Here is a 23,165-nt window from a genome sequence, read left to right as displayed (position 1 = left end):
GTATCCTTTTCTGTCCTCTGTTGTCAGAATGTATGTTTTTAATTTATCAAAAGATGCAATAATACCATGAAAATAATTGATTTAAACCTCTTCTCAAATTTTGTATGTTTGTCTTGGAAGAAAAAGTATTTTCAAAAATTCTGTTGTAAGTAAAGGATTTTCATACATATGTTTGTGAGCATTTTTGTGTTTATTCACGCTTAGTGAGTATCTATCTGAGTATTGTTTTGTTTGATCAAGAATTGAAAAATAGGTTGGGTTGGGTTTTTTTTCAGAATTTGAGAGACACTTTTGTTAACAGCTGTAAACACTGAGGAATAAAGTACTGTATTTGAAGTTATTTGCATCACTTGTGTAGTGTGATTTGGATCCACTATCATATGTTCCTCCTTTGTTTGTAAGGAAGAATTCCTGCTGGTGATCTACAGCAGTGATGGAACTTACTTTTCACGATAATGAAAAATAACAGATATATTTTGACCAAAATGGAGAAGGCTGTAGATACCAATATAGGAAAATTTCAGCAGACAGGGCATGTCACAAATACATCCCTGTTACATTGTCTGGGATTACTAAGCAATCCCAGTTAAATTTTATCTTTGTGGAAAAAAAAAAAATTACCTAGGTCTATATGATGATTACTTTTGTCTTTACATAAACTAAGGAAATATTCTCTAATTACTTCTGAAGCTTTATTTTTTTAATTTCTATAATTATGAAGTTAAATACAACTTGTTTTGTATGTGCAAGACTGTAGAGCAGATTTGCCCATATAAGTAGGAATTGTGTTTTCAGTAGTTAGTCTGCACTCCTCGTTTTCTCCCCTCACCTCCCTCAGATGAAGACAACTGAATGAATGTTCATTACTTACTGAATTAATGTGTTATTTTTTCATAAAAACATATTTGAGATAAGATAGTTTGAGGTTTACTACAAGGTAAGGAATACCAAGTCTGCAGGATGCTACAATGCTGCCTGTGTAAGAGCCAGCATTAGCAGGCAGTACTGAAATCTTGGTTAAACTTGGCTGTCATCCTGTGAATTCTTTTCAGAATTGGCATTCTTAACAAAAGTGAGAAATTTGTGCTAATGAAGAATTGCGCTTTGTAATACTTGGAATATTGAGTAGGAAAAGAGTGTCTGTACTGGCTAAAATACAGAAGGTGAAGCTCAACGAGGGGCTCTGGCAGTCGGGTAATCCTGCAGAAGTGCCTCAGATGACAGAGTCAAGGAAGATGAATACAGGTTGTTTCGATTTCTTTGCGATACAAACTCAGAGGCATGAAATGTAATTTTAATATTTTTTCTTTTATAAATATTAAACCAAAATCTTACAATTTATATAAAATCTTTACAATCTGTACACTTTTTCAATCTTCTCAAACAGCATTTAAACAAAAATTTTTCAAGTTGCCATAGAGATCAGTTACAACAAAACACAGATTGCTACTGTAACAAAAACGTATTTCCAAAAACATACATAAGCTACTTTAAAGGCAGTTGTGTTTCATCTGAACAGTAACCCTGCCTTGTTAATTGTGGTATTACTCACTATATTTACTTTTATCTTTAAATGATCAGAATTCACACTGAAAAAATAAACAGTAGTTGGGAGGAGGGTACTTGTTTTTTCTTCCTTTATGTACATGAAACACAGGTGAACCTGGAGAAGGAATAAAGGTGAATGCTTTTCATTTAAATTAGCCACGACAAGATAAATTTCAAATCAGTGTTTGCTACCATGACTTTTAAACAGCACTTAGTACGTTAATTGTATTTTTTTCCTAGCATAAAGCAGCTTGAAGATTAATACAGATGTGAGCGGTTTTTGTTCAGTAGCTTTGTCAGTTTTAGCAGTATCCCTGTAGTCAGTTTCTGCTATTAGTCTTTCATGCAGCAAAAAGGAAGTCCCAAAAGAAGTAAGAAGGGACTACTACCATTTAAAAAAAAAAAAAAAAAAAGAAAAGAGAGAGAGAGACTCTGAGGGAATACTCTAAGGGACTCTGGGCACACAGAGGGATCCTGAAGGTACTTTGAGTGTTCTGAAATTCTCCAGGTATCAACTGACTTCTCTCAAGCAGGAGGCTTCAGCATACATGAAACACCACATACTTGTTCTGTAAGACATTCCTGCAAACAGATCCCTTTTAAGTCATTCAGGTTGTTTGTAGGAACAAGAAGACAACACAGAGAAACATTGTTAGCATGTAATACTGTGCAGATCTGTGGTTGTAACTCAATTTTGACTATTAAGTACTCAACCTAGTAACACAGTAGCCTTAGGGCCAGCTGCTGATGTTAGGGGAAATGTCTTTTTACATAAGAGTTAAGAGTTTGTTCATAATCTCCACCCGCCAGCGTAGACAAAGTGTATATATACACAGAAATTCTATCAGAATCCAGTTAGACCACAAGTGAGCAGTTATCTTAGCTGCACAAGATTTATGGGTCTTAGCTGCTCTTTTGGGGTATTTTTGAAATATGTGAAAATATATTAAACTTCTATCTTGTTTATTTTAATTGTTGCAGAAACAGACTTTTATTTGCTAAATGCCTATTAGAAATACGCTTTGCTGTAGTTCCCTGAACAGAAGACAAATTCAAGAAGCTCACAGAAAATGGGCAAAGCAAGTTTGCCGACATGACCTGAAAGCCATTGTGATTGCTTCATTGATCAAAGTGCAATTCCATGTTAATTGTTAATAATTGAGGTTTAGTGTATGAGGAAAAAAAGCTGCACAATCTTCACAGCTGCTGGGTTTTGTCCTATGCATTTCAGTTATTTACAGTAAGGTAACAGAAAATCCACTACTACTATTTCCCTCCATTTGTTTTTACTTACACATGGAGATACAAGCACAATGCAAGTTCAAAACAAGAATTTAGAACCACTAAACTAGCAAGTAGTTTCAAATGGACTTTTTTAATAAATAAAGCATTCATATACTTGGTAATGACTTTAAATTGTGGCTGAAACATAACATTTATACCACTTTGACCACAAAGCGCACATGCTATTGTAATAAGCTGACTAAATTTCAGTCTATAATGGACTTGTAAGTTACAAGTTTTGAGGAGCATTAGGTGGACTTATATATTTATCTACAAAGTCATAAGTTTCTGATGTTTAAATGCATGATGACAAATCCCTGTTTGATAAATGCAAGCCAGTTCTATACAACTGTATAGAACTGTAAGTGTACATATTCTCTTGGAATGCAAATGCAATTTTAAAATTGGCTACTCTGACAAGCAGATTTATCAGTAACTTGAAAGAATATTTTGTTGTCTCTTAAAAATATGTACACTTTGTAGCTTTAAGAAAACTAAGTTACCTCCCTAGCACCTTTTACTGTACAAAATTTACACACTTAAGAGCACACTCTTCTTGCCTCTTTACCTAAAGTGCATGTGAAATAGAGGAGAGAGAAAATGGAGAAACCTTGGTTAGAACCAGAAGATGTTAAGAGCTCCGGAATACAGTAACTGTTGCACTGGGATTACTGTACAGTTTCCCTCATAACATGGCCCTCGAGGTTCTGCTCAACAGTGGCATCCACTTTGACAGAAGAGAAAAATAATTACCCTTGTCTCCTGTCTACTGAATGTGGACAAGTTATCCCTTAAGCCAAATAAGTAGGGCTAAATGTTCCAAGCTGTGGCATGGAACACAAAAATGGAAGCAGTAATCAATATAAGCTCTCTATAGTCTCATCTCTTTCACCTTAACAAAGGTAAGCATTAGAACAGCAGGACTTCTAAAGCTCTGAGAGAGGTTTTTTAAAAATTGTCAGTCTGATACTTAAGACTTTTTTAAGATAAAATAATCAAATATCGTTAGCTTAACTACTTATTTTAATATTCTTCTTAAAATTTGGAAATAAAGATGACAGTTCACGATTTTAATTGGTTTCAGCTACAATGAGAAGGAACCGTTTCTCTTAATGGAATATTTCTACAGTTTTACTGAAATACTCAGCTTTATCAAACATTTGTTTCTACAAACGTGAATTTGGGTCAAATCTGAGGTGAGAGTCTTACGAATAGCTACTTTGTCAGAACGCTTGTAGAGTGAGGCGTGCTGCTAGCAGCCAAGTCACTGGGGAATTCACATAGTCTTCATCATGAACAGAAACTTCAGCAACGTCACTCCTTTTAAAAGCAAACCAGAAGATATTATTTTCCTTGTACAGATAATGCTAAATTACCTTAGAAAGTCAAAGGAATTGATTTATACATTTGGGAGTGTATGTTTAATATGGAAATGTGTTGAGTGAAGACAGTATTTCCATTTAACATCCTTCAGACTCTCTCTCCCATTCACTTGGTAAAGCAGCTTTTTCACAACGTTTCCTCCAGTCTTACATTCTTCCATAGGAGATTTCCTCTCTCACCTGCTAAGAGCAGTCTCTGTGTGATAGGTTGTCAACTACATGGTTTCTTCTCTGGATTGTGAGAGATTCAATTGTTTTATGTGCCTGTTCCAGTTGGATCTTTAAACCTTCATTGTCTGCCTTTAGAATGTTTCTTTCCTAAACAAAAACAAAAAAAAAAAAGAGAGAATGGTATTTTATTTTGCATGTTTCAGGACTGTCTGGTTGTATGTTTGGGTTGACTGGCATAAACGTAAGTAGCTCTTATCAGTGGAACAGAACCAGTAATTTATTTGAACATTTCCATAGTCACTGGTCTATCCTGTGTGTGTACTCTTAAAACTTCCCTGCAGCTGGTGTCTGACAGCCATGTCCACAACCTGCATTTATCCACCCTCCTCTGCTCCTCTCATGACAGCAGTAATCTAGGGGAAACAAGAACACAGCTCACTTTACTGCTCTACTAATGCAGAAATCAATGTACAATAATCTAAAACATTAATTTGTAACATCAGCTGCTGTTCAGTAATGAGGTCACGATCTGCTGAGGGAGCAAGGACAAGTGTAAATTGTGGGAGTTACATGAATGGGACATTTTAAAGAACCAGATCTTACAAGTACAGCCACAGTTTACATCCTTGTCTATACTGAATGTACTGTTGACTGAAAGAGAAGTCTGTACTGGAAGGTTCTTGCTAATTGTCTTAATCTCAGTGTTAATAAACCAATTATCTTTCATAAAAGATAAGCTCACTTTATCAACAGCAAAGGATGCTTTGAAAGTTATATTGATCATTCAAAGATCAGGCTGTGGTCCTGTTGTTGGACTGTTTCCATGTTGGTCCATCTCAGAATAGTGATAATAATGAGTAAAGTAGGAAAATAAGTCTGCGTTTGTTCCTCATAATCATATCTGGATCTATCCATCAGTTGTGTTGTTGATACTGTGATAATCTCTTTAATCTGTCTGGAAAGGTGTTGTTTCTACAAACGTGAATTTGAGCCAAATCTGAGGTGACTCGGTCTTATGAGTAGCTACTTTGTCAGAACACTTGTAGGGTAAGGAGAGCCACAACTCGGCTGATGCATGTGAAATCTAGGAAGAAACACTATGTCTCTTGACACACCAAAATTTCTTGGTGACTTGAAGTTGTCAAAAAAAAGAGAGAGATTCACTGTCCATTGAACAAAAGCAGAGCTCCCTGCCTGCCCTGTATATTCTGTCACTTAGGGGAGCAGAGACCAACAAAAGCAGGAAGATATTCAGGACTATGCTACTTGTTTTATGGAGTAACATCCTGTCCTAAGCGATTGGATTATGGCCACGTTCTTGTCTGTCACTTTTAAGACTGACAAGGATCAGTGTAATCTTAACAAGAGCTTCAAAATTTATTCCCTAAGTCCTATACTAGTACTAAAATTTATGCTTAAAGTGAAGCGTTGCTGGAGTTAAAGTGGCTAAGAGCTTTTGATGCTACTCATGGATTGTTCTGGCAATTAATTACCCTGGAGTAAGGTAACACTTTCCCACCCAGCCACTCCCCCACATCCTCCAACCACTTTATGGTACTGTTGTGTAAAACAGAATTTGTTTCATCATGTATGTACCTGCTCAAGCTCCTGGTATGAGGGTTTACAGCTGTGATGCTCTTCTTTCATTTTCTGGCTGGAGTCCTTGTTTTCCCACTTAACATACGCCTTTTTGCGGCCTAGAAATGGGCTTGGACATGGGGATGGTGGAGCTGCCTGGAGATAAGGGTTTTCTGGCATCCTATGTTCTTTCTTCTCTGTCTGTCTACGAGATACCTCACCAGCCAGCAGTACAGGATCGGTCTGTGTACCTTTATGAACCACAGCTGGTTTCAGTCTCACTGAGATTTTCTGAGCTGAGGAACCCATGAGCATAATGGTTCGGTCCTTGCTGTCTTCATGGTGTTCCACTGCTTCTCCATTAGGAAATGTGAACAGTCCTTCTTCTTGCCCTGTAGAATATATATGATAAAATGCATCAAGATCTTTTCCCAGGAAAGGATAAACAAGAGGCACAGTAATTAAACATGATTTTAATAAATAAAACAACATTTACTCTTTATTGATTTTACATTCATTGCTCTTCAAAATAGGTGTCACTGGAAGTTTCTCGATGTTGCGTCTCTTGGAACAACTCTTTGCCTTGTCTCAGTAACATAAATATGGATCAGTAAGAGGAAAACATCAAGGGTGCACATCAAGGTCAGCTAGAGAAAAACCTCTTGATGGCTCAGAGGTTTTATATAGACCGTTGATCTTAGTGATGGGGCTGGAAGATTAAACCTGGGTGTTTAGTTCAGTATTATCACAACTTACAGCTGTAAGATACAACTTACCCACTTTATAAAGGTGAAACAATGACGTACTTAATTTTACATTGCTTTTGTATAGGTCATCCTAAAATACTTTTACTTTTGCAGTTAAAAGTAAAAACTGAGGTGAGGGGAACCCCACAATGTTAGAAGAAGTGGGCAAAAGATGTGATCAAAGGATTTTAAAAAGACCTGTTTCAGATAAAGTAATTTCCGTTGTTTGGGAGAAAACAAAATGAGACTGCATGTTCAAACACATAAAGGGAAAAGAACAGAGTCAGTCCAGTAGCTGCTGCAGGCTCTGGAGAATTAAATAAGGATGTGCATGAACAGTTGAGGCTTACACCTTCAACCCAGACCTGAATTCTCATTCTTCGACATGACGTAGCATTGAGAGATACCGTGTTCTGGCGCACCGGGTGATGACGGGGCAGTACGCTACGGTTCAGTCTCTCTATAAGCATGACATCCCACGAGGTGGTTATTACACAGTGCTGCAGCCACTGCAGGTGCAACCACAGAGATGCACATGGTCAGTTATCAAGAGAAATTGGCTGTATTGCGCTCCACATAAGTGCTAACAGGAAGCCTAAGATGAATCCAGCAGTATGAACCTTAAATACAACACAGAAGATTGATACCAAAGTGGCAAGAAGTAGATTTGAAGAACATTAGATACAGACAAAGAGCAGGAGAGAAATTCAAAGAAAGTGAGTATGGAGAGAGATGGAAATCATCAAAAATCAAAAGAGAAAAAAAAACAAAACAAAAGTAGCCTGAGGTCTTACTCAAGGACAACACTTCCTCCTTTGGAGGCCTACACGGTAATACACAATATGAAAAGTTTATACAGCTTGTTTGATAGAAGGAGAAAGGAACAGAGAGGTCAGAGAGGTGTAGATTTTTCATTTCCAATTAAATTAAAGATGGATGGACGAAGAGGAGTTGTAGATCCAGCTACTGAAGTGGAAAAAATAAACACAATTAGCTTTTGCTCTTCCTAGCACACAGATACGTAAGTAAACTGACTTTATAAACTCTACATCAAAATCTGAGTCAGAATGGTAACAGTACAGTAGTCGCTTAATGTGGCAACAGTGGAAAGAACTGGTGTGGACCAAGACCTGTTTGTCACAAGGCGAGAGAGTTAAGGGAATCTCTCATCTGTTCAGTTCATGGCACGTAGTTCTCATGAGAGTCTGGCAGAAGATTTACTCAGTTTTTGTGGAATTTGTGCACCACATATTGTGTGGTGTGACATGAGATCTCGCAGAAAGGAAGTCCCTACTCAGGCTAGAACTGGAATGGTATTACTTGGTAAAGGCTCACTTACACTTGGTTCTAGTTTATATGTTGATAAAACACTGCTGTTAACTAACAAAACCTAAAACAATGCTGTACAACTCAGCTTTAAAAGAAAACGGAGCAAAGGAAAGACTGTGATCTCTTCTCACCATGGAATTGCTCTTTGACTCCTACTGGGCAGAGGCTTGAAGGAAGAGTTGATGTTGGGCTGCTGTCTGCAACTGAAGTTTTGGGTCTTCTCTTGCACTCTATCACAACCAGGTCTTTGCATTGCTTGTGGCAGTTCATTCCACAGTCTGTAAACAAAACAAAGTTTATGTGATTCAGTGGCTCTGTTGTAGTGTCTAAGACCAGCTCTCACACAGTGCTGCCTCTCCAGGAATCAAGAAAGCTTCTTTGGTGTTCTCTACGTTTATTACCCTGTAACAACATACATCTGGTAAGCAAACCAACAACATCCCTTTGCTATACATGCCTAAATCTCCTTTTCATTGTGAAAACACAAAATAGCAACATTCAATCTCAACAGCATTCTGACTCTAGGGGTTGCAGAGAAAGCAGGTACCTGTATGAGAAAGAAAACTCTGCAAAACACAAGTTGTGAATGTGCTGCACAGTTTTCACACAGTGTTGGTGTTTCCGCCCATTGGAATAGAGGGTCTGTTCCCAATCCCTCTGAATTCAGTGCTGTTTTGCAAAGGGTTACTATCAGTTAAAAGTCCCTTCATCTTTGCGTTTCTTCTGGACCATCTATCTGTTATACTATTCTTGAATCAGTCTTCTCCCTGAGAGATCAGATTAAATAGGTCCATAGACATAGTAATGGATCTCAGGATGATCAGGTTTTTTTGTCATTCACCATCAATTATAGATTAAAATTAACAAAGTATAAAGTATCTTACCTTTGCATCTGTATCCTTGTTTAATGACTCCCCATAGCTGAAATTCAAACAAACAGAAAGACTATGTATTAATAATATATTTCTCTACACATTTGATACCTCCAGATATAAAAAGCCACTAACAGCTCCACTAATTTCTAAGATCTGAGCACCTGCAGAATATCTTGATTTTCTACCCTTTTAATGGTAAGGTCAAAATATGAACTATTTACCTCTTTAGTATAAGGTAAACAAAATATTTTATGTGTTCCTCAATCACAAACAAAATATCTTGAGCTGGTCTCTAATGAATACATCAGCAGATCTGACAGCCCCCAGATAAGCTGTGGAGGTGGAGTCGATGGAGGATTCTATCTGAGTATCCTTGTTTGATCCCAGCTAAACTGGGAATTGGTTGGACAGTCAGTTTTACTAAATCTTTCTGTGCCACAGGCAGGGGGCATGTCATGTCTGTGCCAGGACATGAGTTCTAACAGCCCCATGGAGTGGAAGGCTCTGGATTTGGATGTCTTGCCTGAGGCTGTGTTTGGTGACATAACTGAACACCACAAAGTAGGAGCCATGTTTAAACAGATAATAATACTGCCAAGAAGGGTGTAAAGGGCACCTTAAATAGCTACATAGGCAGAAGCCTGGTGTTCTGTATAGCTTCATTGGTGTTTTCACACAGAATCACAGAATGTTAGGGATTAGAAAGGACCTCAAAGGATCATCTAGTCCAATCCCCCTGCCAGAGTAGGACCACCTAGATCAGATCACACAAGAACGCGTCCAGGCGGGTTTTGAACATCTCCAGAGAAGGAGACTCCACAACCTCTCTGGGCAGCCTGCTCCAGTGTTCTGTTACCCTTACTGGGAAGTTCTTCCTCATGTTTAAGCGGAACCTCCTATGTTCCAGGTTACATCCATTTCCCCTTGTCCTATCATTTATATAGATCTATTTCTGTATATGACACATGGTGATTACAAGATTAAAAAAAACATCATTCCAAACAACGTTAACATAATTTACTAAAGAGTAAGCTTACAAATCCAGCACAGTTGTCGCAGAAAGTAGGCCTTAAGTAAGTGGTCTCCTGGAAGTTGTGAGCAAAGCCAAGTCCTAATTTGGAATAGATTGAGCTAGCCCTCATAAAGTAAGCTGTTATTTCATCCCTGCTAATCAGACCTTCCCTGAAAATAAACAAGAAAAGTTGTTTGTAAGACATGCATTTTCTTAAAAGCATAAGGAGAATTAAACATATCTTTCTTCACAATTTATAATGGCAATAGTTTAATGGGCCAAAACCTACAGTGATCTCAGTAATCTTGTCAGCTGTTCCCAAAGTCTACAGAAGCTTATCTACACATTTAAAATGCAGCCTGTAAGGATAAACGAAATATCTGTATATGTGATGCAACCTCAAAACTACTTCATAGAAAACCTCTGAATAATCACTATTGTATTTTTCAATGCTTTAATATGTTAAGAAAAATATTCTTAATTTGACCAAAATATACATTTGCTAATTCTTTATTTTTGAGAGACAGGTTCACCTTAGGAAAGTTCCTTAGTAGTACATACTGAATATAATTAAAAAAAAATATTTATTTTTCTATTATCTGTTCTTCCTCCCACATCAGCCTAGTTACCACTGCTGTAAGCTCATGAAGATGTCATTCACAACACATATAGAAGACACTTTTGTCAGTTATGTTTTCATTTCTATTTGTGGATGAAGAGGATGATTTTACTACCCTAATGATAGAAATAAAATTTTTAAGAAACAACCCCAAATTCCCCCCCAAAACAGACGCTACAAAGCTGATAGCAGAACTAGGTACTCACCAGTCCTTAGCCATTACACAAAATGAGAATGGAAAACTGGCAGCTATCTTTTCAAAATCTTCCTGGGAAATGTATCCATCCTGATCATGGTCATAATTTTTGAAGACAGACTGTGCAAGATAATAGTAGAATAGTTTATAATGAGGACGGGCTGAATTATCACTTTAGAAAGTCTCCACAATACTTATGGATTTCCCCTTCCGCTTTCTCCCAGCATCTATTAAACAGCACAACAGTCTAACTGCTTTTTTTTGCTTGGTACAACTACAGAAGCATTATGATTTCTTGATTTGTAGCAAAATGTAGATAAGTCAACATTGGCTGGACTAAATGCTTCACTGCACAATGACAGCTCATTTTCAGTTTTGCTTTAAGATCATTATATCCAGGCCTACACAGACAACTTGTACTAATGCTCTCAACTCGTGCTCTCAGTGATGATCTCTTTGCCAAATCACTTATTTCATCAGATCAACGTTATGTGAAAAGTAGTTATATGACAGAATTGTCAATGTAGACATCTGTTTCCAACTGTGGAACAACATCCCTGTTTGTCTCTGGCCCTAAGGCAAGGAGCACACCTAGGCCAAATTTAGAAATATATTCCAAAACAGCATGTATCAAAGGATACCTAGCAGTACTGAAGTGCTTAGAAAGAAAAGAGATGAAGCAGGGATGCTAAGACAAACTCTTTACACCTCTCTGTCCATCAGTTTTGGAACCAATCACCTGAGCTTACTTGATGGTTCCCAGTAAATCAAGTGACCAACTGAGAGAGAAAAAGCAATGGCTGCTAGTAACAAAGCCATTGAGAAGCCCGCTTTCAGACTCCACCAATAACATGATGTTGGAGTCTCTGGTAGAAAGAGACTCCCTGGCTCCTTGGAAGAACAACTCTGGAAGTATACAAACCAGCATTCATGCTCCCTGCTGGTTCCTTAGCCATTTAAGGAATTTCCTTCCATGCCTCACCGGCCACTGCTGCAATTTACAGCCAGGCAGAAGTATCTGTTTGTGAGGACAGAAGTGCTTACAAACTCAGCACAGCTTTGAACGTGTCCAGTATTTTTTCCCTTCTTTGTATCTTCTCACACCAAGAGATTAAGGCTACGGCTGACAGGTAAGGTAAACGGGCCAACCATACTTACATCTACCATCCTCTGAACATGTTTGCTGACGGTTTTTGGATCGGGTTTTGGGGCTACTCCTGAGGCCCAGTCTGCAACTACTGGTGGTCTGGAAGGTGTCAAAGGCTAGAATGAATTGAATGGAACTTCATTAGTACCACATGGAAAGATTTTCAGTATTACACTTCTTCCATTTGTGACAACGGACTATGTGATACAGGACTGCAGAAAGAGCCTGTTGGACCCAACATCATACTTTTGATACATGGTACTTCAGAGGAAGCTCTTCCTTGAACTGTCCAAAACAGTGGTAGTTCCTTAAACTGTCACAGTTCACTGACAGGCCTGTAAATTCACCATCTTTTCCATATTTATAGAACAAGAACAAAACTACAATAACAGCACTCCTGCGTTTCATCATTTGAATCACATAAGAATTCTTCATTTAAAAGAACCAGTATCAATTGCCAAGATTGAGCCCAATGTCACGTATCTACTAACTTCATTTGTATTTGTGTTCATATTATAAAACCTGATACAGTGTCAACTCTCCCATATATTCTAGCTTAGGCTTCACCATGAACCAAGTAATTTATGCTTTAACAGATTTTTCTCAGTCTATGAAGCTGAAAAGTTTTCAATTTAGCATACAAAAAACAAATTGAATGCAAGAGATAAGAGTTACATTACTCAAAAAAAAAAAAATCTTTAAGAATTTGGAAGGGCCCTTACGGCAGCTCGGTGACTTCGTGGCTCTCGTGCATATGAAAGTTCATAAATTTCATCTTCTGTGTAGTAAAGATCAAGGGACAGCTAAAAACAAACACAAGATTAGTTTAATCCCAAAACAGTCACTACTACTCGATAAACTTGTTCCTGGCATGCATTAGTATTTCTGGGTGGATTAATTTTTAATTTGGGTTGCACCCAGAAAAAACGCAGTTGAGCTACACAGATGTTCACAGTGACGTGAAATGAGTACATTTCTAAATTCCAGACTGTTATTGCCATTATCTGGAAATCTGTAACATTACACATGTACAGTCATTATCACAGCAAGAGACTGTAGGCATAATTAACAGTCAGTTAATAAGTAACCTGAAAAAAACCTGTTACTCCCATAATATTCAAGTGGTCTATCATGCAACTAAGCACAAAAGCACCATTCCAATGAAACCGTTCGTCAACTCAAATTCTCAGAAATTCATGTTTAATTCTTGTTTAAACATGTCATATTTATCCAATGCAGCTGCAACCATGTTGAACTAAGAAGTATATGATGATAATAAAAGATGGACTTGTATGTATTTAGTGAGAACCTTTAGCTGTCAACAGCAGTTATGTAAAGCAAGAAACATTACGCCTGAGTAAATACAGGAATTTGAAAAAATCATCAATTTTCTACCTTTGCTTTTGCATAGTTCCTGGAAAATAGTACAGCAAATATTTCATTGACTGGAAACAAATTTCAAGCTAAGATTGAAGGCTGGTAACGTGACACTTTTTGAATATTTACATGGAAATATTCACACTAGACATGTAATTGAATAGAAACGCCAGATGTAAATGTGTTACAAGCCTCAATCTATGGCAAGTCCAAAGAAAATATAAACTTGTTACAGAGAGTCAGGATTGCAGCAGTCATATGTATAGAATCATAGAATCATAGAATGATTAGTATATAAACTAAGTATATAAACTTAGTATATAAACTAAGAAACCAAAATATGCAATTTTGTCCAATGAATCACCTTACTGAAATTGCAATAACCTTCTTGTGAACAACTGCAAGAATTACTGTTGTAGTCACAACAGTGAATAATTTTAGATTATTGAGGGAAACTTAAGCAATTTCTGACACTCAAAAAACAAAAGTCCAAATGTTACAATACTCCTATGAATTACTGACTTATGCACATAATTACTATTACCTCTTCAAACTGATTTCCCTGCTAATGGGAAAGCATATGACTAATGGAAACAGAAGGAGAAATACTGTTGGAAAAATCAGGAAACAAACAGGAAAATTATGTGCCCTGGAACATTAGAAGATTAGAAGCTCCCACTTTGAAATGAACTATTTCTTTTTATTTATGTCCTGTCATACATAGCTGCATGAAAGCTGGAGAGGGACTTTTTACAAGGGCTTGTAGTGATAGGACAAGAGGCAATGGTTTTAAACTGAAAGAGGGCAGATTTCGATAGGATCTAAGGAAGAAATATTTTACAATGAGGGTGGTGAAACACAGAAACAGGTTGCCAAGAGATGTTGTGTATGCCCCATCCCTGGAGGTGTTCAAAGCCAGGCTGGATGAGGTTTTGAGCAACCCGATCTAGTGGAAGGTGTCCCTGCCCATTGGAACTAGATGATCTTTAATGTTGCTTCCAACCCAAACTATTTTATGATTCTATGAAATTGTGACCAAAGTTCTACCATTTGTAATAGTCATTTCTATAAAACACTATTAAAAAAAAAAATAAAGAAAAAGGGACTTACAATAATGTGAGACAAAACATTTAAAACATTTAGCAGGAAGAAATTCACCACTTTATGTAGCTCTATTTCAGACTCTGGGCATACGTGCTTAATTTCACACACGAGTGCTCCCAGAGAACAAATAACCTCAAGCACATAAGCATTTTTATCTATTAGCTTTTTGCTGAAACAGGGCCTGTAACCAGAAAGTGAAAACAGCCTATCTAATTTTTCCCAGCTGAGGTACTTGTTAAGGCCAAACAAAACTGAGAAACAAAAAGGTAGTTTTACTATTTTAATAAAAGGTAGTATTTATAACTTAGTAGGAGAAGCTAAAACTATTGTTGTGACATACGTCCTAGGTAGTATCTATTTTGTTAGTAACATGGCACTGACTAGATATGACTGGAAAAGTAATACAACAACCACATTTGACTAACATTTATGTCAGACATTTTTTTTAGTACTAGAAGAAACTTGGCTAGAAATGTGATATGTTTAACCCTACGCATCTTGAGGGACTGAACTTTTATTTGAAAGTTAGTGTGTTCAACCCAAGTGTCATGGTTTGATGTGTGTGGGGGAGGTTCTGGTGGCAGAAGCTGCCCATCAGAATGGACTCCCATCCCCCTCGGGGCTTGAGCCAATCGGCGCCTCTGTGAATTGCCCTATTTACGTCGGACAAAGGAACCGGAAAGGTGTGCTTGTGCCCAGGAGCAAGGAGAGGGGAGGGGGGCACTGCCCCCACTCCCCAGCCCCCGGCCAGGCCGTGGCCCGGGCCAGGCCGGTGCCACCCGCTGAGGATGGTGGCGGCGGAGCCGCTTGGGGAACCTGGGGAGAGTCCCGCTCCCGGGGTGCCCACCGGGCCGAGTTCACCCAGAGAGGACTGAGATCTGAGAGAAACAGCCACACCGACACCAGGTCAGTGAAGATGGAATGGGACGAGGTGTCCTGGAGCTGAGTTTCCCCTGCAACCGGTGGCAAGACGGCAGGTGGCCCCCTTGCAGCCATGGCGGTCCCGGGGGAGCAGAGACCCACTCACAGCCTGTGGAAAGCTTTGTATGCAATCTTCTGCCTCCAAGGTGCATCTAAGGAAGCTTTCTATTTTTCTCTCTATTTAGGCTTAATCAGCAGAAGATTCAGAGCACTTCCTTACTGAAAGTACAGACAGAATGCCTACTACTATAGTGAAGCAGAAAAAACCATTTTGTTTCCTTCCCCTATAGAAATAATTGAAAGCATACTGCTGAACTGGCATCTCTACCCTTGCTTCCAGTTCAATCAGTATCACTAACTTTTTCTCTTCTATTGTACATTTCCTTAAGGAAAAAAAAATATATATTCTTACAATATTATGTATTTATAATTAATGGAATTCTCTACTTAGTTGTTTGAGAGGTATATTAAATTATTTTTAAAATGGAGGTATTTATCTCATCTAACAGACTTACTGTAAGCAAATGAACAAGATCCATATTAGCCTCCAGGGGAAGTGGCATTTCCTGGAGTTGTATCAGCTCATTTATGTGGTTATATAGAGAGTATAGTTTGTATATGTTAACTTTTTTGTCCTCTAAGTAGTCTGGCATGCCCTCATAAAGTGATATCAAATCTTTCAGGTGGACCCCAAGGATTGGGATCTTAAAGTTACTGCACTCATTATAGGCACGTCGGTAACTATCGTAATTTCTGTAAGATGAAAGCAGTTCTGTCATTTCATTAAACACCTAAAAATAAAAAGAAAACAAAAAATCAGAATTGATGACTTTTTTTGTTCTTGTCATACAGCACAAGAATTTCACATATTATTGTGAAGGGGTTTACTCACAATGACTCTTGAAACAGATTTTAAAACTTTAGGCTTCCAATGAAATCCATGTATTCACTTCACCTAATTTAACTATAATATGTAATTATAGATAGTTAATCTATAGCCTAATCTATAATGCTGGTCTTCCCACATGCCCTATTCAGTCAAAGAAAACAAATAGAATCCTCTCAAATCAAGGGGATGTGTATGCAGTTAATGCTCAAGAACAGCACAAGCTCTCTGACCTTCATAAAAGCAACCATCTTCATCTTAAAATGTGGAATGCTCTTCTCTGGCTTCCAGGTCACCAGCTGGAATTGCTCGAATTGGAAAGTCCTGGCAGAGAAACCCTACGCTATGCTATGGTCCCTTCTCAGTGTGACCGAAACTTCTACTACAGTTCAAGGTAGCACATCTGTGCTTTTAAGAAAATATTTTTTTGCATGGAAATGAGGAAGAAACAATATATTGGACTTATAAAGGCTTATTAAGTCTAGCAGTATAAATATTTTCCTTGTGTAAAACTATACAGGTACGAAGCTGACTTTTAACATTATAAAAATCAATGGACCAATGTTTCCTTGTGGAAGTTCCTGTCTAACCCCTTGATTTTTAACCTTGACAAACTGTTATAGTTAAACTTTAAAGTGTGTTCTCTAGTCACCAATTACCAGCCTTCATTTACCTGCTTTCTATTAGCACTTGTATACAATTTGTCAATAAAAATAGTTATTCAAATGATGAACACATATGCAGTCCACTCCTCATAATGACAAAATTTGTAGAACAACATGCTTTTAAAATAAGCTTGCTAACTTGTTTTATAGATCCTGAGAGCTGCAACCAGTATCAGTGAGAGGTCTTACTTCTGGTCTATATTCCAGGTATGCACTGTTCATTCAAGCTGATCATACTGTGATCAAAACAGGTTCGTTAGATACCTATACGAAATCTTTCAGGCCCCAAACAAGACACAGTAATAAAGCATATTAGTCTCTTAAGAAGAAGTCTCTTAAGAAGCCATTTCACCGCTAAAAAAACATTTTTGCCTTAAGGAATTCAATTTTAGTAGGCAGAATCTCAGCAAAAAAATATATCCATCTGTATTTCACAAGAATTTAACCGGAAATTACAAGTGATTTCTAACATTCCAGTGTTATAATGTGTGTGTATTAGGGCTAAGTTTGTTCAAGTCTGAACTAGATAAAAATCTGTTACAGGAAAAGATCAGATGAACAAAACCAGTCCTTTCAGTTTTAAACTCAAAGTGCAGACCTCTGTGCTAGCATTTCACAGACTCAGGATGGTCAGTTTTGCTATGGATGACAATAGTTTTGTTCTCAAATGTTCTAGGATCCAATTTTCTGCTTTCGTGTTTGAATGCTATTCTGTACTACTGCATATAAATGAAAATGCAGCTTGTCAGATCTGAGTATTAAAAGAGAAATTTTAGAGAAGCTATACAAATCTTTAAGAAAAGTGGGGTTGGAAGTGTAGGAGTAACTGGCGTCGTAGAGATGAAACAACAAAGAAAAATCCTCCAAAACCAAAGGAAGTCTTCCTTTTTCTTTTTTTCTTTCTCTCCATCTTAACCAATGAAGCAAGGTTGTTTTTTGTGTGTGCAATAACAAAAAAGTTAAAGGTTATATTATTTGTAAAACTTAAAGGCACGACACCAACCTTAATTACATCATGAGGAACACAGGAGCTTGTTTCCTTGAGTCTGGAAATGGAACTGTGACAGAGACCTCCTATCACTGCCATTAACGTATTGAAATTTTGCAGCTGGTGGAGCTTCTGTGTTGACATACAAAAAAAAAAAAAATCAGAATTTATTATTTAAAGCTTCAAGTTGTTCAATATACACATCCAAATTCTACATTTCCTCTGTTGTCTTCCTCTGAAGTCTTACAGATTTTGTGCCATTATCCATTTGGCTTCATTCATTTTGGTAATGAGTTGTGATTTTACTGGATGTAACTTATTCTGGTTACTGGTATTGATGTATACTTATTCTACTGTTATTAAACCAGACATTAAGTCTGCAGATATAGTAAGTCTTCAAAGTACTTCCTCAATACTTCTTCCTCTTCCTATTGTCTACCACAACTAGGAAACACTGCCTATTATCTTGGTTATGGCTGCAGTTGAATTAGTGTGCAAAGAATACCAACAGGACCATAGCTCAGCTTCTGTCCAGTAGGGCGTATCTCATAGGAATGCTTCTAAGTACAGTCAAATGCATGATAGTGGTTCGTACTTTGGAAAGGTATGCAGTCACAGCTTGGAGTCTCACCAGCTGATTCAAAGGCAAGTCTAGTTTTTCAGTGAAAATAACTTCTTCAAAAGGATACGAGAAAGTCATGGTGTCATGATACTGTAATATCTGAATAGCTGGTATGAAACCAGAGCATACACAAATACGCACGCTGTACATATGAATCAGGAGACCAGTGCCAACACTCCCAGCTGACTCTACAGCAGGAGCGTGAGAAGAGCAACTAAAGGGCTGTACCAGAAAAAGACAAAATAAACACCACACATGTCAAAATTTAACTGACCTGTGCAACATGAATGAACTTGATGAACACTTCAGCCCGAAGCTGTGGTGTTGGTCTGCTGAGAACCATTAGCTGCACCCACTGAGAGATACCATTGCAAAGAGCAATGGATCTTTCCATTGTTGGATTCTCCTTCACACAACTATTCACAATGTAGTTCTGATAATCTAAGAACTTGAAAAAAAAATAGTGTAAATGAAAACTCATCTACAGTTTCATACACCTCATGATCTGTGTGCAGATACAGGTTTGCTTTTCAAATGAAACATACAAGATATATTTCACACCTTAAATATCCAGAAGACTGAAATATCTCCTTTGTCACAGCTTTGTTCAGTCCAAAGCTGAAGCATTAAACTAACTGAATTAACTGAAAGCACCTTTTTGCCATAACTTGTATCACATCATTTGCACCATGTATATTTCAGAAGCCTTGGCTCTTATAAACCCTAGAATGAGTAGAATTGGGACTTTCCTCCCAGCCCCAGTGGCTCCATAGATTCATTGAATCTAGGCCTCTACAGGGAAGGTTAAATTGAATTTAAAGTGTAACCTAGTAACTTAGTGATAGTTTAAGGAAGTTTAAGCAAGTGTTCAGTTTATGTAGCTACGGCACACTTCTGAACTAAGCTACACTTATACAAAAACTAAGTTCAATGAGATAAAGCTATTAAGAATGAGGGCTACGGATTCTTTAACATTTTTAATACGGCTTATGAGATTCTCTTATTTCATCAGAGTGATCTAAAATTGTTCTGTAGACATCTATATGTGACAGATTTTTCTTAAGCCATTCTTCCCATTAAGATCAAAGAGAAGCAATCATTTGTTTTTGTTGATGCAATGTTTATCCATTCTCTTGATTTATCCATTAACAAGAATACACAAGAATTTGAATCATCAGAAAATGTGACACAGGATTTATACTATGACCACTAATATCACATCTTACCAAAACCATTCATAGCTGTAATAGACATATATTCCTTTCTTAAGGCCACAGGAATATGCTGAATGCATTGATCCTTAAGAAAAGGTCATGAATTGTCAGGGTGCTGCTTGTTTCTTGCTCTCCCTCTCTCACTTTCTCTCCACTACCTTTTTTCCATCCATTTGATAAGAACTACTAACACTTTAAAAAGCAGATACGAAAGTAGACATGTCTGGATTTGTCCTCTTATTAAATTAGAAGTGGAGGAAACATTAACAGTAATAAGTAGAGCTGTCTCTGAGATTACATAGTACTTACTTACAATTATTGTTTGAATTTTGAACCCCAGCCAGATTTGGCTGGATCTGGAAATTTAACAAACTACTCTATACAGATAGATACTTTTTCAACATCTGACTACATAATTATGGACTTCATGGCAGTTTCAGTACAATTATGAATCAGTTTGATTAGTTTATATTTTATTCTCAGCAGCTCTCTCCTTCAGAATTTTTTTTTAAATGCTGAACAAATTTATATCTAACATACTACTTAAAAGTTTCGAAATAATTTTAGTGTAAGAATTTATTAATGAGGTCAGCTGTAACAAGATTATTATGGCAGATACAGTAAAGAAGTCCAGGTACTTAAATAATGCAAGAGTCTGGTATTGCAATGACTAACTTATGAGCCTCAACAGGAAAGCAGAATTCAGATTCTTACAAAAGAGTGTAGCCTCCCTGCATTTTATAACTATAAATTAAAATGGTTTCCAAACACCAGCATACCTGCAGTCATTACTCTGTGAAAAACACTGCCTGCATTTTTCTTTGCTGCAAGATACACATTTTCTTATGGAAAATTTTGCTGTGTGCTGTACATGTTCAGGGAATTAAGTATTCCTTTCTGACTTTCAAATGACCGAACCTACAAATAGTTATTCCAGTGACTGATAACACAGCAGGTCACCTGCAGCCTTTCTCCCAGTATATACTGCCATGTTAGACTAACAAAAGGATTCTGTGGCTTAGCATATCATGAACACATTCTGCAAAAAGTTAATGAATATAGCTATTGATTAATTATAATACACATTATTTTCTGATCTGAGGTCTCAGTAAACTCAATTTATACCAAAACATATGCAGGGACCCTGAATATAAAATGTACATAAGTATGTAGCTCTTGGAACACTATGACACACCTGACACTCTGACGGCAATCATACTTGTTATGCTCATTAATCGTTAATTACTTTATGTCTGCACAGAGCTTGAAAATGTTAAGAGTTATATAAGCTTTGCATATTATTACTGCCTACAGGCAGCAATCTGTGCATGACTTTGGTTCTATGGCTTTTTGAATTTAACACAAAGCATGAAGAGTCATGTACTGTCAGCTCAAAATAAAGTTAACACACGACTCTGAAATCTTCCGCAATCTATTGAGAGGCCCTTTCCTTGCAACACTTCATCTTCAAATCGTAGTGTTTCAAAAAAACCCCCACTGTATAACCAAAAAAACCCCAAAAAACCCTAAACCCCCCATTTTGCTTTCACTGTTATGATCACACTGACTTCGCAAACATCTTAGATTTTGTTCTCTAATGTTCACTTTTTCTTTTCCATGTGTGAACTGTATCAGGTTTGAATAGAAGTAATGTTGTAGCATACAAGGATGCAAGTGAAGCCAAGGCACATAGAGAAGTTAGCATCTTATCAGCTACCAACCTAGCTGAGAAAACAAGCAAATGAAAGAAAACATAAATGAGATAAATCCTTAAGAATTGTTTGTGTACTTGAAAGCTTGTTCTAATAAAATATTTTAAACTCCCCTTACATTTAAAAATGGTATTTTCTCAAGTGCTTTCTTATCCCTAGTCTTTATTTTGTAATGCACAATCAAAAATGGCAAGCAGAGTCCAATGGACATCTTCTATACAGACAGTCCATTAGTCACTGCACAAGAATGCTGCAGTTTCCTACAGCCACAGGAGGTTAGCATTCTAGGGGAATATTCCAAGTTTCCTTCATCCCATTTCAGCTTGTGTACTGAGTCAAGTCAAAGGAGGTTGCTTGTTCCTGTGCCAAATGACACCACTCGTTCTAACAAAAAGAGATTATTTGGAAGAAGATCAAATGGTTTATTCCTCTCCTTCCAACTGACCTGGCCCTGACTCTGTCCCACAGTTGCTTAAAAGGTTCACTCTTTCTCTCTGAAATGACTGCAGCAAAAGGATACGTACCCAGAATAAGTACACTGGCCACCTTCAATACTAGTAAAAGTACAGACTAAGCTTGTCCAACAGCTTGCACTACAGAATAATCCTGTAATACTACCCCTCTCCCATCTTTTCTTCATCCTTCCCATCTTTGTTTAAAATAAATCAATAAGTAAATAAATAAGTAAATAAAAATCACTTACTGATATTCTTCTGAAAGACTTAAATTCAAGATAGGTAAGATGATCTGACAGCTCCTCTGGCTCAAGGTGATCAAAGAGAAGTGAGACTTTCCGTTTCTTACTGGTGTTGGCCTTTACACGCTGTGTCAGCTTTCTAGACCAATCCCTAGAATTTCTTTTAGACAAATTTTAAAACAGAATTACCCTGAGTTATTTTCTGAAGAGCAAACTTTTCCTCTCTCCTTAATACAAAAGTAATTTTGTTTTCATGCCTTACTGTAATAAAAAGTGAATTATTTGAATTTCTAAACAGCAAGCTCCTTTCACATATTAGAGATTATATGACAAAACATTATTGTTAGTCTTTATTGTATTAGTGTAACACCTAAGTACAATACAACTAAATTACTAAACAGCATGAGATTGTATATTGTACTTCCAGGATTGCTGTCCATAACTTTGTCTTCATTGAACACATCCTGTGCTCCTCCATTCAATAATTCTTACAGATTTCCTTGACCAGCTTCTGAGTATGAACTTGTTCCCCTATGATATTCATCCATGATGTAATGAAATCTAAGGATTTGAAAAACTAAATATCCTCTTTCATAACCAGATATAAAACGTATGCCAAATTCTGCTTTGCTTTTGCCTGTGCATTTCCAATCAAAGTATGAATTGACACTGTTATACAGCTCCACAGAACTATCTTACGCAGAACTATCTTACTCTCATATAACAAGGAAGGTTCTCTTCCTAAGAAAGAACTATGCGATGCATAGTAGTAGGATTTATTCCTGACAGGTCAAGTAATTTTATAACTAAAATCACATAAAATAGTATCAAGAGTTTGACAATGTAATAAACTATATATTCTCATTTACCTTTGGCGTTAAAAATATAAATACACTTTTTTTACCTCATCTGTTACCCAACCAAAATATAGTCTTCCTTCTCACTGACTCCCAGTGATCTTTCAATATTATAAGGCCTCTACGAACTTTTTAAGTTCCCTGGATAGAGTAAAAATCATCTAGCATAGAGAATCAGCAGAGAGTCTACACAGCAGTTAAATTCAACCTAAGCCATTCTTGAAAGGCATTCTGT

The 23,165-nt window shown here is 37.2% G+C and overlaps 2 protein-coding genes across 2 annotated transcripts in view; both read right to left on the bottom strand.

Annotated features, from left to right (window-relative positions):
* Positions 1-4,377: 4,377 nt before the first annotated feature.
* LOC104369728 (RAS guanyl-releasing protein 1) lies at positions 4,378-10,860 on the bottom strand. The gene is made up of 6 exons (XM_086612817.1): positions 10,751-10,860; positions 9,951-10,095; positions 8,923-8,959; positions 8,170-8,316; positions 5,982-6,355; positions 4,378-4,532 (listed from the first exon to the last, which is right to left on the bottom strand). The coding sequence occupies exons 1-6, from the start codon at positions 10,762-10,764 to the stop codon at positions 4,398-4,400; spliced, it is 852 nt and encodes a 283-aa protein (XP_086468943.1). The 5' UTR covers positions 10,765-10,860; the 3' UTR covers positions 4,378-4,397.
* Positions 10,780-23,165, bottom strand: part of LOC147528601 (RAS guanyl-releasing protein 1-like) — a gene marked incomplete at its 3' end in the record, with an annotated part of 35,388 nt that continues 23,002 nt past the window's right edge. Inside the window, exons 3-9 of the mRNA XM_086613615.1 lie at positions 22,080-22,233; positions 18,725-18,898; positions 17,850-17,960; positions 15,805-15,879; positions 12,610-12,690; positions 11,899-12,003; positions 10,780-10,860 (exon numbers count right to left, since the gene is read on the bottom strand). Of these exons, the coding sequence (XP_086469741.1) occupies positions 10,780-10,860; positions 11,899-12,003; positions 12,610-12,690; positions 15,805-15,879; positions 17,850-17,960; positions 18,725-18,898; positions 22,080-22,233 (781 nt within the window). The remainder of the gene's footprint in view (positions 10,861-11,898; positions 12,004-12,609; positions 12,691-15,804; positions 15,880-17,849; positions 17,961-18,724; positions 18,899-22,079; positions 22,234-23,165) is intronic.

Source organism: Tauraco erythrolophus, chromosome 6 (assembly GCF_009769465.1).
Source record: "Tauraco erythrolophus isolate bTauEry1 chromosome 6, bTauEry1.pri, whole genome shotgun sequence".
Taxonomy (NCBI): Eukaryota; Metazoa; Chordata; class Aves; order Musophagiformes; family Musophagidae; genus Tauraco; species Tauraco erythrolophus.
This window is presented reverse-complemented; position numbering and strand designations above follow the sequence as displayed.